This window comes from Perca flavescens, chromosome 15 (genome assembly GCF_004354835.1).
Source record: "Perca flavescens isolate YP-PL-M2 chromosome 15, PFLA_1.0, whole genome shotgun sequence".
In the NCBI taxonomy this organism is placed as follows: Eukaryota; Metazoa; Chordata; class Actinopteri; order Perciformes; family Percidae; genus Perca; species Perca flavescens.
In genome coordinates this window covers 28460946-28478769 of record NC_041345.1, presented here as the reverse complement: position 1 = coordinate 28478769, position 17824 = coordinate 28460946, and the positions used below count along the sequence as shown (strand labels likewise).

The 17824-nt window shown below is 41.9% G+C and overlaps 1 protein-coding gene across 1 annotated transcript in view; it reads left to right on the top strand.

Annotated features, from left to right (window-relative positions):
- Positions 1 to 15091, top strand: part of LOC114569274 (carbonic anhydrase-related protein 10) — a 93624-nt gene extending 78533 nt beyond the window's left edge. Inside the window, exons 6-9 of the mRNA XM_028599097.1 lie at positions 135 to 207; positions 3774 to 3928; positions 6660 to 6834; positions 14667 to 15091. Of these exons, the coding sequence (XP_028454898.1) occupies positions 135 to 207; positions 3774 to 3928; positions 6660 to 6834; positions 14667 to 14689 (426 nt within the window). The 3' untranslated portion in view covers positions 14690 to 15091. The remainder of the gene's footprint in view (positions 1 to 134; positions 208 to 3773; positions 3929 to 6659; positions 6835 to 14666) is intronic.
- The last annotated feature ends 2733 nt before the right edge of the window (positions 15092 to 17824 follow it).

The window sequence follows — 17824 nt, the reverse complement described above, 5'->3', positions numbered from 1 at the left end:
AGGACACTTGCTACATGTGTCTTACTGCAGTGTGTGTGTGTGTGTGTGTGTGTGTGTGTGTGTGTGTGTGTGTGTGTGTTGTACTGTGGTTTGTGATGAATATTTGATCCCCCTCTCTCTTTGTCACTTTTCAGCTCTCTGAAAACTCCAACGCCTTCCTCAACCGCATGCTCAATAGAGACACCATCACCAGAATCAACTACAAACGTAAGACTCTCTCTCTCTCTCTCTCTCTCTCTCTCTCTCTCTCTCTCTCTCTCTCTCTCTCTCTCTCTCTCACACTCACACACACTGCCGCCACCTGTGATTTGTCCCTAGACAAGCGACTTCTTTGAATATCTACCGAGCTGTATCCATCTATACAGATATATTTTTAATCTGCTGTAAATAATGTAAAATGTGCCACAAAAAATTGGCTGTCACACCTCTTTATATAAAGTGGTAAAATCTAAATTTTTGTCACTTTGAAGCTGTGATAGTTAAGTTAGATAACTTTACTTGGGGAAGTGTCAATTGAAGAAGTGAAACTTTCTTACTTCATGTTCGTTAATATTTTTCCAAATTCCAAATTCTCTTTTGTGATTTGAATTCTTTTGCACTTCTGATGAATCACACATTGTATTATTTACCTCCATCACAGGAGGTTATCCTTTTAGTCCCAGGATGCTAGCACCTTTAGCCTGTTAGCATGCTTACATTTGCCAATTAGCACCAAACAGCTGAGCCTGATGGGAAAGTCATTGTTTTTTGCAGGTATTTGTGGTCATAGACAAAAGCGGTGGGCAAATAAAAATTTGAGGTATCGCCAAAGTGATTAAACTTGACCATGAATGTCTAACACCAGATGTCACGGCAATCGATCCAATGTTAACTTCATGCTGGGGCTAGAGGTGAAGTCAGAGTATCACTTTGTCATTAGGTTTTATCCTCTGAGGACCATGAATGTCTGTACAAAATGTCATGACAATCCAACCAAAATAGGAGATGGTGAGATATTTCAGTCTGGACCAGAGTGGAGCACCGACCAAATGACTGACCGACATGGCCATCCCTGGATCCACGCAGCTAGCATTGCTCAAAACCTTTGAGGTCTAAAATGTATATTTCTTCGGGGCGCCCTGGTAGCTCACCTGGTAGAGCACCCCATGTACCAAGGCTCAGTCCTTACCGCAGCGGCCCAGGGTTTGAATCCGACCTGTGGACCTTTGCTGCATGTCTTCCCCCCTCTCTCCCCCCACTTTCCTGTCTGCAACTGTCCTATCCATTACAGGCCAAAATGCACAAAATATAATCCTGAAAAAAGAAATGTAAAAACATATTTCTTTTTTCTTTGTAAGAGGTCCTTCCCATTCCGATGGACCACCATGGGACCTTATTCTGGAAAACTATTTGTACGGTAGTGAACTGCGAGAGACAAATCATGTTTCGATTTAGATTTTTTGGAACATCCAGAATTGAAAAGTTAATTTTGCAAGTCAAGAAAGTCGTGAAAAAAGACTGTGAAAATACCTAATAAGCAAAACCAACCAACCAAAAAAGGAGATTTTTTGCGTCAATAACAAACACCAATAGGCACTTGACCAAGCGTCACTTTTTCAAAGATAATTTTTTGGGTTTTTCCGCCTATGCATATGCCTCGAAGTATATGTGCGCCTGCTCTACCCACTGATCCAACCCGGCCACCAAGCATCACTTTTTGACGCGATGGGAGTGAGAATGTGTTGGAAAGAAGCACCCAAAAGTTGCGTAAGTGACGTCATAACTTTCTTTCTCGCTGGAGCTACAAGGCCTGTGTGTGTTTGATTCGTATCAGGATGTACTCACAAGAGCAAGGGGTCTTGCACGGTCTTTTGCTTCCCACCTGATAAAAAAAAGACGCTGGATAAAACGCATCAGGTGAGATAACGTTACGTTTGTGCATGGTACATAGCTAAGCTAGTTATCTAGCTAGCAAGCAAGGTGACGTACTGTGCAAGATGATATGTAGTTCACTGAGAGGTTTCACAAACGTAAGTGCTTCTAGGATAAACGGAACTTTTTTGTTCATTTTGCTAAATTATCTTTTAAATTGACATAAATTACGCATGTTATGTGGGATTCGTGGCACAATTCAAATGTGATAAGAAAAAGATTTGTCACCATACATATTCTTTCCGAAATGAGATCCCATATGGGACATAGGAAGGGGAGGGCAATTGTCTCTCTGTTCTCAATAATTGGAGATCTAGTCCAACACTCTGCTCTACATACTGAAACACAACAACACTCACGCACAGACATATTTTTGTGTTTCCCTTCAGCGAGAATGCCTTCTTAATTTCTTTTCTTTTTTCCGACCTCTGCTATGAAGATGTACAGCCCTCTGGAGAACGCAACCACACACCCACACGCACAGAAACTTGTTTTTGTCATGTAGGAGGACATTGCATTGACTTATATTAATCCTCTGGAGACGTGCACTAACCAAAACCAAGAACCAGGTATTAACCTTAAAATTAAACTGCATAGCCTGTTTGCCATAGGCTACGGTCCAGAAATGGGAGGTGAGTTCCCATATTTTTCCCCTAATTAATTACACGCACACGCACACACACACACACACAGCTCCAACATATTTATGTTTTCTAAGGCAAACCATTCCTTTTAGTTGGTCCAAACAGTATAGATTTATACCCTGATGCTATTTTCTACATAAACCACATGCACGCACCCACACACTCATGCAATATCTTATCCCTCTGCTTTTTTCCTTTGACAGCGTTCTTGCTTATGGGTCTGAGCCATAGAATATAAAGAACATGCGTGGCATCGGTGGAGTCACCAATTGGTTTGGGGACTGCTGTTTTGAAGCCAGGAGTTTGCATTTTGGCTGTCGCCATCTTAATATTTTGGAGCCAGAAGTGACCATATTTGGGCAAAAGCGTGGAGAATGATGGGTCTAAGCCAGTGTTGTTTAAGGTTGCGTTGCCGCTGAGGCTAGCTAAAAGCTAAAGATGGAAAGTCGATTATTTTTAACCCTTGAGAGTGATCCAGCGGAGTTTTACCGGCAGGTAAAATGCAGACCTGTGGGTCCTGGTGCCGTTCGTCAGCATGTACAGCAATACACAAAGCTGGTTAAAAATCGCCAGAATTTCTCTTCAGTAACCAGCTAATGCTAGCACTAGCTAGCTAGCTTAGTTGGCAAATTGCTGAACATTGAAAGACATTTTTAGGCTACCAAAATGTTCCAAATAACTTTGATGAAGTGAAACAACACAGTGCGAGGGTCAAAGTTTAAGACACGGACAACACCCAAAAACAAGTTCAGGTCTATTTTAAGGTACACAGTGCCATGGTTAGCATTGCTAAGCCTGTGTCATGATTGGCAGGTTGCCGTGTAGCCATGCCCCTAAAGCATCCCCTGCTTAAATTGTCTATTTTAAAATAAATAGGACAATAATTTACAAAATTAACATTCTGTAATGAAGAAGACTTGAAAGTAGCGTTTCAGACCATAAACCAATTATGAAAATGTTTACTCAGGTAATCAATCAAGTGAGAAGAATGGTAATTTCCCCATAGACCTCCATAGTGTAAACGGACTTCTTTTTTGCAACCAGTGGAGTCGCCCCCTGCTGGATGTTAGATAGAATGCAGGTTTAAGGCACTTCCACATTGGCTTCACTTTTCAGGCACGGAAATTGCCGTTTGGTCTGAACATATGGGACTTTCACACAACGCACTGCGTCACCTTAACACTCCTCCCCTCTCTCTCCCTCTCTCTCTCTCTCTAGATGATGCGTTCTTATTAATGGGCCTGAACATAGCCGACCTTTACCCTGACACCACACGTTACATCACCTACGAGGGCTCCATCACCATCCCTCCCTGCTACGAGACGTCCACGTGGATACTCATCAACAAGCCTGTCTACGTGACACAGATGCAGGTATGTGAGTGTAGGACAAGTGTAGGACATGGGAAAAACAACATGCATTCTGTTAATTGGGGGAGAAATGCCATAAGCCTCAACACTCCTACACATACTACACTTTGCTGCAACTTTTCTCCCTATCATTTAACTCTACTGTACTGCACTACTGGCTTAAGTTGACTTTCGACCTTCGTTTAATATTTGGTTCTACTGTCTGTGCTACTTCAGACTATTTCCACTGTTTTAGATTATTCAAATCAGTCACCTACCGTCATGAGGCACAGTGTGTAATGCTAGTGAAATAGTTAGTGAAGTGTAGTTTTTCTCTAAATTTAATGGTGGAATGCAAATCCAATTTCCATCCATCAATTCATCCATCCATCCATCCATCCTACCGCTTATCTGGGGTCGGGTCGCTGGGCAGCAGCTCCAGCAGGGGACCTTAAACTTCCCTTTCCCAAGTCACACTAACCAGCTCTGACTGGGGGATCCCAAGGCGTTCCCAGGCCAGGGTGGAGATATAGTCCTGGGTCTTCCCCGAGGCCTCCTCCCAGCTGGACGTGCCTGGAACACCTCCCTAGGGAGGCGCCCAGGGGGCATCCTTACCAGATGCCCAAACCACCTCAACCGGCTCCTTTCAACACAAAGAAGCAGCGGCTCTTCTCCACGCTCCTCACGGATGACTGAGCTTCTCACCCTATCTCTAAGGGAGACGCCAGCCACCCTCCTTAGAAAACCCATTTCGAGCACTTGTACCCGGGATCTTCTACTTTCGGTCATGACCCAGCCTTCATGACCATAGGTGACGGTAGGAACGAAAATTGACCGGTAGATCGAGAGCTTTGCCTTCTGGTTCAGCTCTTTTTTCTTCACAATGGTGCGGTAAAGCGAAAGCAGTACCGCCCCCGATGCTCTGATTCTCCGGCAAATCTCCGCTCTATTGTCCAAGGTCCTCGCGAACAAGACCCCCAGGTACTTGAACTCCTTCACTTGGGGCAAGGACTCAAACCAAACGCAAACCAAATGTATAGGTGCATATTGCCACCTACTGTATCAGAGTGTTACGTCCTTTGGGGGACGTTTCCATTTTTTTTTTTCCTGTCCTGACAGTGGTGCTGACTTAAAAGAGCCGATACCGGAAGGGACTCTGCATCATGTTGTACCTCGGTTCTGAGCAGAAAGCTTTTTTATGTCACTGAAGAGCTTGCTTTTGAGGGAATTACTGGAATGGTTGGGGCTTTGGAAATTATAGAGTGTGGTCTAGACCTGCTCTATCTGTAAAGTGTCTTGAGATAACTCTTGTTATGATGATGATTGGCCATCTCTTCATCCCTCTCCTTTTTCCTCTCTCATCTCTCCTACACCTTCTTTAGTGATATTTACAGTTTTTCATTTGTTAAAAGTGAACCACTGATTTTACAGGTGCCTTTCGACAGCTAAATTTAATATGAGAAACTGACAACTGTGGGTCTTTGATATGACGCAAGATGTGTTTACTCGTACTGTAAACCCGAAGATCTTTAGAGGAGATATAGGTCAATAAATATTTGAACTATGCAAGCAATGTCGCCCCACATGGAGGGCAGGAAGCTAGCTCAGTCTGTAGGGAGTTGAGTTGGAAACCGGAGGTTCGCTGGTTCTGGTCCCCATGCGGACCAAAGTACAATATACCTCTCCAGCTACCAGTACATGACCACATCAAACAGTTCAGTGGCTTTTCAAAAGCCTTTCTATCCATTTTATTTCTATGGACTCGCTCTACGCTCAGATCCGCTATAACGCCGCCTTCACACTGGCATTGAAATCAGCTCCGATACCGGAAGTCATTCATTTCCTATGGAGATTCGGTTTCTATCCGACAATTCCAGCGTTGCTATGGTACTGATAAACAAACCTGCTAATGCTAATTGTTTAGCTAGCAACAGACATCGAACTATTGACATTATACCGCTATATCACATTTAACAGACATGACATGTCAACGTCCTGGGCAACTTTTCTCCACGCAGCAGCCTTTCTATTTATATCAGTATAAGGGAGTTCATAGAGAATCGTACATTCAGACACTTATCACTCGTTCTAGTCTCTCTGCCATTTTGAGTCGCTTCCGAAGCTTTTCAACGGTGTAGTACTATCTCTGCTGGGGGCGTATTGTGTATTACGGAGCTGATTTCAACTGCCAGTGTGAAGGCGGCGTGAGTACGCGCCATGTCTATTTTTGACGGAATCGCAGGGCGCTCAACAAGATTTCAAAATAAACACCCTGTGCAGACTCCGGATGGTATATCGCATCACTACACAACCTAACAACTAACAACATAGCCACCCATCTATGATCTGTGTCGTTCATAACTGGACAAAATGGAAGAAACCATTTACAGTAGACTACTTACTTTTATCGTAGAAGCACAAATATCCAGGAAAAATTACCAAAATTACCTGCTTCCTCCAACTTCCAAAATTTTTGGGCATGCACACTAGAGTATTTCTTCAGCCAGGCGCTGTCTGAACCGGCTGACTTCCAGAGAGTTGAAGTCCACTAACATTTGTAAAGTCAAGACCATCCCAATGTTATTTGACCCGATGGACTTACCACCTGAACCAAACTGTGTTAGTGAACTGAACTGCACAAGCTGAACTCAAACAATGTCTACCAAGCTCATTCTTCACCCGTTCTCCTTTACCACCCCCCCCCCCCCCCCCACCCCACACACACACACACACACACACCCCATCCCTTCCACAGATGCACTCCCTGCGCCTCCTCAGCCAGAACGAGCCCTACAAGATCTTCCTGAGTATGAGCGACAACACCCGGCCCACCCAGCCTCTGCTGCAGCGCTGCATCCGAACCAACATCAACTTCAGCAAGCAGGGTCGAGACTGCCCCAACAACCGCGCCCTCCGCCCACAGTACAGAGGTAATATGGGGGGGAGTAGCACTGTTGTTTCTGCATGAATAAATCAAACAAATTATCAAATATTCTATTCTGCCAGACATTAATGCCAAGTATGATTTTTTTTTTTGCTACACTTTCCATCCCTTTAAAGCTAATTAGGGCAGTTTTCCCATGCTTGTGCCAAGACTGGAGATATTTAAAGTCAGTTTTGCCAAACCTCTCAGGCTCATGGACCCCCATTCACCCCTAAAAAACGTTTATTAAACCAACTTTTGATAATGAATCACTTTTATCAGTCAGTTAATGTTATGCAAAGGTTTTTCAATCTCATTTACATGTAGAAATAAAGCTACACTTAAGAGCACCATAAGACTGAAGGAGGTGTGTTACTGGGCCTTCACACTTTAAACAGTGCTGCATTCGTTGATGTGTTGTGTTGCTTTAGGTACAGCTAAAGCCCATTTTGCAAAACCAATTTGCGAGCATCACTTGGACACAGATGGTCACATGGTGGCAGCATCATGTTTCATAAATGATTGTTGCTTTGAAATACGTTTGCATGTTCTACAGTGCAGGGCTATAGCAAGCTCATGCATGGGTCGCAAGTGGGATGTCTGTTTTTATGAGTGAAATGTTCAAATGAACAACATAATCTCACGTCAATTGCAAATTGCATGTTGGAAATTTGGTGAAAGGGGCGCTAGGACCATGGATGTATCGATGAGTTGCTCAGTGGCGCATGAAGCCCAAAAAGTTCTACTTCAGCGCATACAATTACCCAGATGATCAGCACTGCTTCGGCAATATGGGGCCCATAGAGCAGGCGCACTAGACATCTCCGCCGGCTACTTCCGGTTTAGCGCTCCACTAATGGCGACCTTACACCAAACGACTTTTCAAGCGATTCCACAGTCGCGGAAAAATGTCCAATATCGGAATGAAATCCTGAGAGTCGTGGTCATAAATCTCAGTGGAGTCTTTTCTTCCGGTCTTGACCAAACAAGAAGCAGCAAACGGCTAGAGCCAGTGTTGTTTATCGTTGCTAAGGCGCCGTGCTAAGCTAAATGCTTAGTAAAGAGGGAAAGTTGTCAATATTTAACCTTTCTGAAGCGAGTCATCCAACGGGAGTTTTATCGGTGGATAAGCATGGAACTCTGGGTACTGCTGCCATTCATCTGCATGTACGGCAGAAAAGAAAATCGGCAAACTTTCCTTCAAGTTACCAGCTAGCGGTAGCGGTAGCTAGCTAGCTTGGTTAAATCATTCAAAACGTATCTAGTTGTAGTCTTGCATGGTGTGAGCCTGCAAGATCCCCAGTATTTACATATTATGTCAGTCTTTAACGTTAGATGTGAGGTGATTGTCTTTTCAGCCTCTCGTTTATTTCGCGGGGGTTGTGATGCTAAAAAACCCTCTTTTTCACCTTAGTTTATGAGGAAAACTCTTTTTGGCGAGAGGGCATCAAATGACGGACACAGAAGTCGTAATTCCACTGTTTGGCTGCTATGTCGAAATGGCTTCAAAACCCACTTCCTGGGGGCCTGGCTGGGGCCGACAGTTTGAGTAACAGATCCACATGATCTGCACAGTGGTTTATAATACTATGAAACTGCAACTCTGTAATGTTAAAACTATTTTATTCTCGACTGCGATGGATGCCAAGTAAGCAGAAGGATTAGCCCTAATTAGTTCTAATCACCTGGAATGTTCACTGACACGTATCTGATTATTCAGAGCAGTGCGTTGCCAGATTATGTCGCGTTGTGCTGTGGCAATGTTGAGCCAGGATCAACTTCTCTGCCTGACTACCCTGCGTTTCTTTTGCTGGAGCCCTCTGCATCTAGGCCCACTCATTAATTTCAACGTGATAACATGGTCCCTTTTGATATGATTTCTTCCACCTAGTGATATTGTCTGTCTAACGAACCCTACTTGTGAGAATAGAGAGTGAAACAGAGAGGGAGATCTCAAAAACAAGGGTGAGACACGTATGGGAATAAAAAGAGTCATACGTGTGGGAGTGCATTGTTTGTGCGGGTTTTAAACCGGACACGCACGCCGACACATACACACACACACAAACGTGGAAGTGTTACGCAGAGAGCGTGGGAGTCCTCCTACTAATCCGTGCTCTCCAAATATTCTTTGTTATCGATCTGGTGAAGCCCAGCGTGCTCTCCACTACATCAAATGGATTCTGTGGACTCCGTTTCCCTTTAATAATGGCTTGTTACAACACAAAGCCCCAACAGGAGTTTGTGTATTCATGGTCAAAGAGCAGAGAGAACACCGTGTCGGAGAGTTGTCTGAAACCCCTCTGAGCCAACAGTCCTAGTCACCATGTAAAGAAAGACAGACCGATGGAGAACAAATAAGCATTCTGTGCAGTCCTACAGAACATTTACAATAATCACATGGACCTAATCATGGGCGTATGTTTAGTTGTAAGCATTATTATAAAAAAAATGTAGCTTCAAACACTATATTTCCTGTATTCTGGTGAGTTCATGGTGCAAATATCGTTATTTATGTAAAAGAAATGTATTATTTAAAACTTTCTGCATATACAAAATACAAACATTTTTTTTTTAGGAATCATGTACATGTCAACAACAAATCGGTTAGAGAACAAGACCTTGTTAAAACTAGAAGCTCCAAAGTTTTAATCTACATAAAAGACATGAAATCACATCTTTCTATTTTTCAAGCTCATGTTGTGTTCTTTAACCCCCCGATGTAGCAAGGTAGACACAGTTCTGTTTTCCGTACATTTTTAAAGCCCCCTGAAGCTCTTTTGGGGAGTGTTTTTCATATTATTTTTTAAAGCTGGGACAAATCTACCTCTTCTAAATATTGGGGGACCTAATTAAAGGTGAGACTTTGATGTTAAAATGTTTCTAAAGTCCATTCTAAAGTAAATTTTTTAAAGCTTTAGTGCGTAACTTTTAGATATTAATGAACGTCCGTTACATTCAAGCCATTGCCAAATGAGTTGCTACAAAGCTAATTAAGACTCTCAGCTCCACACAACTCTCTCTGGATCTCTCAGTAGGACTATGTTCAGAAGATTGTGGCGTCTGGTGACTTTCCGCTCACAGAAACTCTAGTGAAGATAATGACCTCTTCTGAAGAGTCCATCATGTTATTTTAATCCTCCGTGTCCTCCTTGGCTACTAGCAACTACGTGGAGGAAGGGCGGGGGAGTGTGCGTGATCACAGAAGGCATGTATCATGTGGACGCACCGACAATTGTCATTACTTAGAATTCCTCACGGGGGCGACAGCACTATAGCTTTAAGTTAATTGTAACAATCTTGCAGTCTAGAGCTGTACCTTCAAACACACATTCAATCTCTTTAATTCTCTGCACTTTTCTCCGTCCAAACTACCCTCCTGACAATGAAAGTCTTTGGGCTGACAAGTTGTTTTTGTCATTGGCTGTATTCCCTCAGCTGATTCCCAAAAAAAAATAATAATAATTTCACTCTAATAACAATGCAGAGAAAATTAGTTTTGAGCGAACTGTGGTACAATACATTAAATTGAAACATGAATCTTTAACATTGTACATGGCCTCTTACAAATAAAATAAGTATAAGTAAAATATAAAGAGCCACTGTCAATCAAATCTGATCAAACCGCACTCACAGATTAGCTGAGTGGTAAACCGTCAATAAATGTAAGGATGTTGAACTAGTGATTGTTGCACATTTGGTTGTGACTATTTAATGATTTAAAAAATACTGAAGTTATGTGGCTCTAAGCACCTTTTTAATATTGTAGCTGGTGGGGGGCTGAGCCAATTGTAACTATTTTATATATTGTTAAATAGTGCAATGAACTGTAAAATCAATGATTTATAGACTCATTATAGGCTTTATTTGTAAAATCTTAAGTGTCTTGCAAAGTAACTACCTACTAAAGCTGTCGAGGAAGAGTAGTGAAATAAAATGTAGTCTACACTTTTTGTCTCTGAACTGATGCTGAAGCATAAAGGGGAACACAAAGCTTTGGTACATATAGCTATGGAAAGTAACGCGTTGCATTTTAAATGTATTCCATGTATTTAAGACTGTTATAAGAGCGCAAAGATCCGCGTAGCGAGGAGGTCGGGGGGAGAGGGGGGGGGGGGAGGGGGGTGTCCCAGAAGAAGGGGAAAACCCAGGGCTTTCACCCGGGAAACGTGTTCATGTCCCGGAAGTACTAATTAAGGAGGTTGGTGTTTTTAAACCCAATCCACTGCGTCCCAATTTGGTCCATAGACGTCAGCTAATATTAACGGTGTATTAAATAACCTGCCCACTGCGACAATATATCTACCATTGAGATCAGATATAGTTTCAGCAGGTTCAAAAGGAATCCCCTTTCTAAGCAGAATTGCTGTTCCTCTGGCTTTGTGATCAAATCGTGAATGATATACCTGCCCGATCCATTTACATCTTTGCCTCTTTTGGGAATTATTATATAGATGTGTTTCCTGCAGAAATATTATATCAGGCTTTAACAATTTCAAATGACTGATTATTTTACTTTGTTTGACAATATTATTCATGCCTTTGACAATCCAGCTGATAAAGGAAATTGCACACTGTTGCTTATCTACATTTTCAGGGGTCATATTTCTGCAATTCAAAAAATTATCTAATGGTCTTCCTTCCTTCCAAATCTAATCTCTCACATGAACCGTGCAAGAGCAAAAAACAAAATGCAACAGGGCCCTTCACCAGATATCAGTGCCACCTTTTTAAGCATACCTTAGCGAGTTAGAGACTAAATATAACTGAACTTAATATTGAAATATTGAAAATGAATTCTTAAATGTTCTTTCCAAGCAGAGCTCACAAAAGCGTGGCCTCACATGTCGCTTACTCCACCGGAAGCCCCAGGATTTTACTTTTTAACAGAAAGGTCGACCTCCTTAGAAATCCTTTCCATAATGTTGTCACAAACTTAGAATATTAATCTGAGCCCGTCAGTGGCAAAACGACCACTTTTTTTGAACGTAAACTGATGGTGCACAATTGCCCCATAACTTGATTGGGGCTTGTTTCGCCGCTGTCGACTGTCTTGCTTAATACTGGACCCATTTCGAAGGTTGTTGTACCCCTCAATCACCTATACACAAAAACATAGGAAAATAGGGTACAGGTTGAAAAAACACTGTAACCTGCTCCAATCAATTAATGGACTTTATTAAGACCATAGGAGTCAGCTGTTTATTGACAACACAATCCATTTTTTGTACGGAATAACACCTCTCAAGCCGTCAGGTTAATTGAGGCCATCTGTGTTGTGAACACTGCAAACATTGAAATAAACTAGCACTGAGCTTTATTTCCATTCAGTTGCTACCCCTCACCTGCAATCAAAGTAGTCGAGCACTGCTGCATTCTCCATGGAAGTGAAAATGGTGACTGATGTAGAGCCAAAATTTGGAAGCACACAGGTCCAGAGGAATAAGGTGTCATGTTTACGACTGGCCCGACTCAGCAGAGAGGGAGAGGAGACGCAGGAGACTGAAAGCAGTGAACACTGGTGACGAGAGAATCCCTGGTGGAAAAATAGTTATTTTTAATATCTCTCTCTCTCTCCTTTACAGGCTTACACACTCTGAATTACTCCTCTTCTCTGTTCCATTTTATTCGTCTCTACCTCATACCCATTGATTCCAACTCTGTACTTCCAGTTCCTCTAGTATGCTCTTGTTTTCTCTAGTAATAGTAAGCAGCAGGGTCTTTGGGGCCTGACATGCCGAGCTGACAATGAATGACTTTGATTGATTAAGACCCTTTGTGTCTTCTGTTAATTTGTTCACTACAGCCAATAGTGGGCTGTTCATCTACATACCTACAAGTATGTTCTTCACCTGTGCGAAAATACCTGGTCAAAGTCTTTTTTTTTATTACTGCCGAAGCCAGAGCAAAATGAAGTAAAAACTAACTAGTCTACAATATCCACACTACTCTGAATCTATTTACACAGTTATTCACATGCGTGGACTACAACAACAATTTATCCTAATGGGTAATTCCTGTGTAGCACCCTGAAAAACACCCACACAATTAGATTTGGGTGACATACAGCTACTCCTCTATGGAGAGCCATTTCATTCAAAACCCCACCCAACCTGCACACGACTTCTCCAATCATCATGCGCCATGCTGGGACATGGAAGAAGTTGGCCTTCTGCCAGAAAGCCTTTTCTGCCAGAAATCTCTAAATTCTAAGGAAGCAAAACTACTTGGTTTTTAAAAAGGTTAGTGGTTTGGGTTAAAATAAACCTTTCTGGCAGAAAAACCCCAAAGGCTAACTTCTCCAGTGTGCGCCATGCTGTTGGGAGAAGTTAGACTTTCTACCCAAAAATCTTCAGTAGTAATAGTTGTATAAAGTTCGACACAATATGTCCACAGAGGAGATAATGTGGATGAATGGCTCAAACACCGGACTCTTACGCAGGAGACTGGGGTTTGTGTCTTGTGAGAAACCCAAATTCGATGTTGATGTATCATTTTTTGACTTAGGTGACTGTTATTTTCTTTCCTTTTTTTAGTTGCAGTTAGGGTGGGGTTTTGAATGAAATGGCTTTCTATAACAATCCAGAGATCCAAAATGCAGTTGTAGTTCAGCTGATGACAATTAGGAAAGAAAATGGGTGGGCGGACACCCAGAGACTGGTTGGGTTGAGAGAGAGAGAGAGAGAGAGAGAGAGAGAGAGAGAGAGAGAGTAAGTATTATTATAATCTGAATAGTAGCAATAATAGCAGTAATAATAATAGAAATGTGACTAATTACAATAATATTAGTAAATATTAAATAGTAGCTGGGGAGTCAAGCAGGACAACGGCAGCAGGCCTAACCACAATCCAGGTGCAACCACAATCCATGGGAAACCTGTGAGACCAGAAAGCACATAAAACTCTGGAGGAGATATCAAGTTAGTAACATGCATTAATGGGACAGGAAGGCATACAGATGGTGAGAGAGAGGATGAGAGGAGTTCAGTGTATCATGGGATTTTAAATGATATTCTGGATTTTACAGGGAGCCAGCGCTGAGAAGTTAATATAGGAGAAATTCTCTTTTTCTAGTTCCTATAAGTACACGTTGCGCAGCATTCTTGATCAACTGGAGAATCTTAAAGGACTTACTGGTGCAGCCTGATAATAAGGAATTGCAATAATCTAGCCGAGAAATAACAAATGCATGGTCTAGTTTTTCTGCAATTTTTTTGAGACCGGATTTACGCAGGTGAAAGGCAGTCCTTGTAGTTTGTTTTTATGTGGGAGTTGAAGGATGTATCCTGATCAAAGATTAACTCAAAGATTCCTGACGGTGGTGCTGTAATTTTGTTTATTTGGTCTATTCTGTACACGTGACAATCCATTTCATGTCTGTCCTTCCTGGAGAGGCTTCTCTCCTCTGTTGCTCTGCCTGAGTTTTTCCTCCAAATTAAGGGTCTAATTATAGAGGGTGTCATATTCTGTACAGATTGTAAAGCCCCTTGAGGCAAATTTGTCATTTGTGGGATAACAGGGGCCGTAAACAGCTCACTCAAACATTGATTGGAGAGAGTCACCTACTGGTTTGACATCTTTTTATCACTTTTCTACTGTGAGTGCACTACATACCTGCATAGAAGTGGTAAATAGTTTTAAACTAGGACAGAGTTTCAGTCCTTTTTCTCCTTTACCTTTGTCTCTCATTATCCTGTCTCATTCACACTTTGTTTCTCACGTCTTTCTCTTCACCACTTTGAAAACCTGAGGCATGTCTTGTTCTGTTTTGTTTCACACTGCTTATCCTTGCAGTGCTAATTATCTCCTTTCGTCCTTCTCTTCTTTTCTCTTCCTCAGTGAATCAGTGGCTCCTGAAGTAGAAGATGAAAAAGATGTCAAGCTGCAGGGCCACGAGAGGAGAGGCAGAATTCATTCAAGTCTATTTCACACTGCCAAACCGAGCCGAGCCTGCTGTTTGACCTGAACTGAATGGGAGGCAAAAGCGCTCTGCTTTACTTAAGACATCTTAACTACACTGATCTCAGCTGCTCAGCTGCCCGAACTCCAAACAATCTTCTGTGCTGGCCTCCCACACATGTACAATGTAAACGCAGCTCATGTGGGCCAGCACCTTGAGCAGACTTTTAGACCAAAGTCTACTCCCTTCTGTGTTTTTATTTGTTGTGTTAACTCACAAAGACTGGAGATGTAAAGACACTCAATCATTTTCTTTGGCTGGTTTTCAACTGATAGATGTTATTTAAAGACTACAGTATACTCTTTGTCTGTTTGTCTGCTTGTTCATGCCTACACAAGGGAAATTATGATGGTCTGAACTCCGGCAACAAAGAAACACCCAACTGTGGCATGATGAGCGATACAAAAAAAATCTGCTGGTTCTGATATCACATAGTAACTATGGTACTAGGTAAAAGGTAATTTTCAAACAGAATTTGAAATGTGTGAATTGCAGTTTACATAGCTGAAGGGGGAGAAAAAGAGAGGGAGAGACTGCAACTCTGACATTTTACAGTCCTGAAAAGATTTATGTAACTGAAGATTGGAAAGGGATAGGTCAATCATTTTGCATGATTTTACAATCGTTCACTTGTCTTTAAGTTAACTTATTTAATTAAAAAGTGATGACAGAACCAAGCTGGCATCATGTCCCTACTTTGCACAGCGACACAAAGGGTCGGCCTCCCCTTTACAATGACAACAGCCAACACACTCACCACACCAACCAACATAGACTGTAAAAATAATTGATGAAGCAGCAGTGTCACCCATTGGACTACCGTTTTGAAGCCTCCAGTTTGGCAATGTGACCGTCGCCATCTTGTTTTTGTTTTTTTTTAAAAACCGGATGTGATGATTTTTGGACGACAGGGTGGAGCTGGGGTGGATGGTGCGGCCAAGCCAGTGTTGTTCATGATTGCAGTGACACTGCGCTAAGCTAAACGATAAAGAGGGAAAGTTGCAGATTTTCAACCCTTCTGAAAGCGTGTCATCCAGTGGAGACGGACCTCTGGGTACTGGCGCCATTCATCTGCATGTACGGCAATATATAAAATTGGCAAACTTTCCCTTAAGTTACCAGCTAACACTAGCGATAGCTAGCTAGCTTGAATGTTGAACAAGACATTTTTACAATTTGTTCCAATTTACTTTGATAAAGTAAAAGCACACAATGAGAGGGTAAAAGCTTAAGATGAAAACACGGACAACACCCAAAAACAAGTTCACGGCTATTTTAATTTACACAGTTACCTATAGATTTCTACAGAAACAGACTTCTTTTTGCAAAGAGTGGAGTTGCCCCCTGCTGGAAATTCGCTAGAATGCAGGTTTAAGGCACTTCAGCATTGGATTCACTTTTCAGACCTTGTTGCTCCATCCATTATTATTTCAGTCTATGCTCACCAAACATGTTCAAACTAAATTGTTCATATTAAGGTCTAATTCTATGAGGCCAATCGTGATCATTATGGAGCTGTAGAAAGAGATACAAAATGCACAGTAGATAAGTGTGGAAGGAATGGATTACAGTATGTCTGTCTGCTGTAGCCTAAACGGCAATCGTTAGCATGCCCAGTTCAGTTCAACCATCTTAACTTTCTACCTATAAGTTAGCTAGTGTCATCTCCAAAGGCAAGGGTCATGTCATTAGCTAATTACATGACGTTATGCTGTTACAGATTATGTCAGAAATACTTGATACCAAACGGCAGCAAACGGTCAACTAGTCATGCAATAGTGAGTCCGATTTAACCAGAGGAAAGCAAGGTGAAATTGATGTTCATGTTAGTCAGTGGCAGCAAAGTTATAGGGTGTAATATAAAGGTCTAATTTAAATTAAGATTTCAGCCACTCTCAAGACTTTGGGTGTGCCTGAAGTGTTGAACGTACCCCCACCTGTGCCTAGATTAAAGCCGCCGTTTGACACGTCTGCTAGGAAAGAACAAAAACTGTCTACATTAGAGCTTTAGTGCGTAATGTTTATATTAATGAACGTCCGTTACGTTCAAGCCATTGCCAAAATGAGTTGCTAACCAAGCTAATTAAGACTATCAGCTCCACACAATTCTCTCTGGATTTCTCAGTATGGCTATGTTCACAAGATTGTGTCCGGCGACTTTTGCGCGCAGTAACTCCAGTATAGATAATTACCTCATGTTTTTTAAATCCTCCGTGTCCTCCTTGGTTACAAGCAACTGTGTGCAGGAGGGGTGGGGTTGGTGCGCAAACACGGAAGACTTGCGTCGTGTGAATGCAGCAACAGTGTTGCTGTCATTACTTAAAATTCTTCATTGGAGACAGAAACTATACGCACTAAAGCTTTAAAAATGGCTCAGCTAGAGGAGCCGGCATCGATGTTAGACCAAGAGTTAAGCAGTAAATTAAGCCAGACAAAGCACTGTGTGAGCACCACTTACCATTGAAAATAGCTTCTTGGCTCAAAAACCGAGTTGTATCGAAATACTTTTTTCACCATGAAACCGTGAGAGCAGTTGCCAAAATTTTAATGTTGTAAAAGAGAAGAGAACCTGTTAAACACATTGTGTTTCATGTAAGAAATGTGGAAAATTCAAGCAGGTTATAAAAGGTGTCACTTTCTGTTTTCCTCCTCAATTTTCTAATCTCAGTCAACATTGAAATCTATTGCTTCCATCCACGTGTGGACTTTCCCTATGTTTTGAAATATAAATTATATAAATTATGTATGAAGAGGGTAAAAAAGAAAAGTTAGAGCATGTAAGAGAATTTTAAAATTCCGAAGAAATAAATTCAGATACATGGTTTTTAAAGTCAAATATGCCAATATTAAGTATTCCATGGCTGTTAATAATCAAATATTACTAAACTTATATGCTAATATACTATATTACTGTACTCAGGGGCGTAGCACAAAATTCTGGGCCCTGTAGAAAGGCATTTTCTATGGGCCCCTCCCCGTATCCACAGCTATTAATTCTAGCATCTTTTTGGGCCCTACTCACATGAGGGCCCTGGGT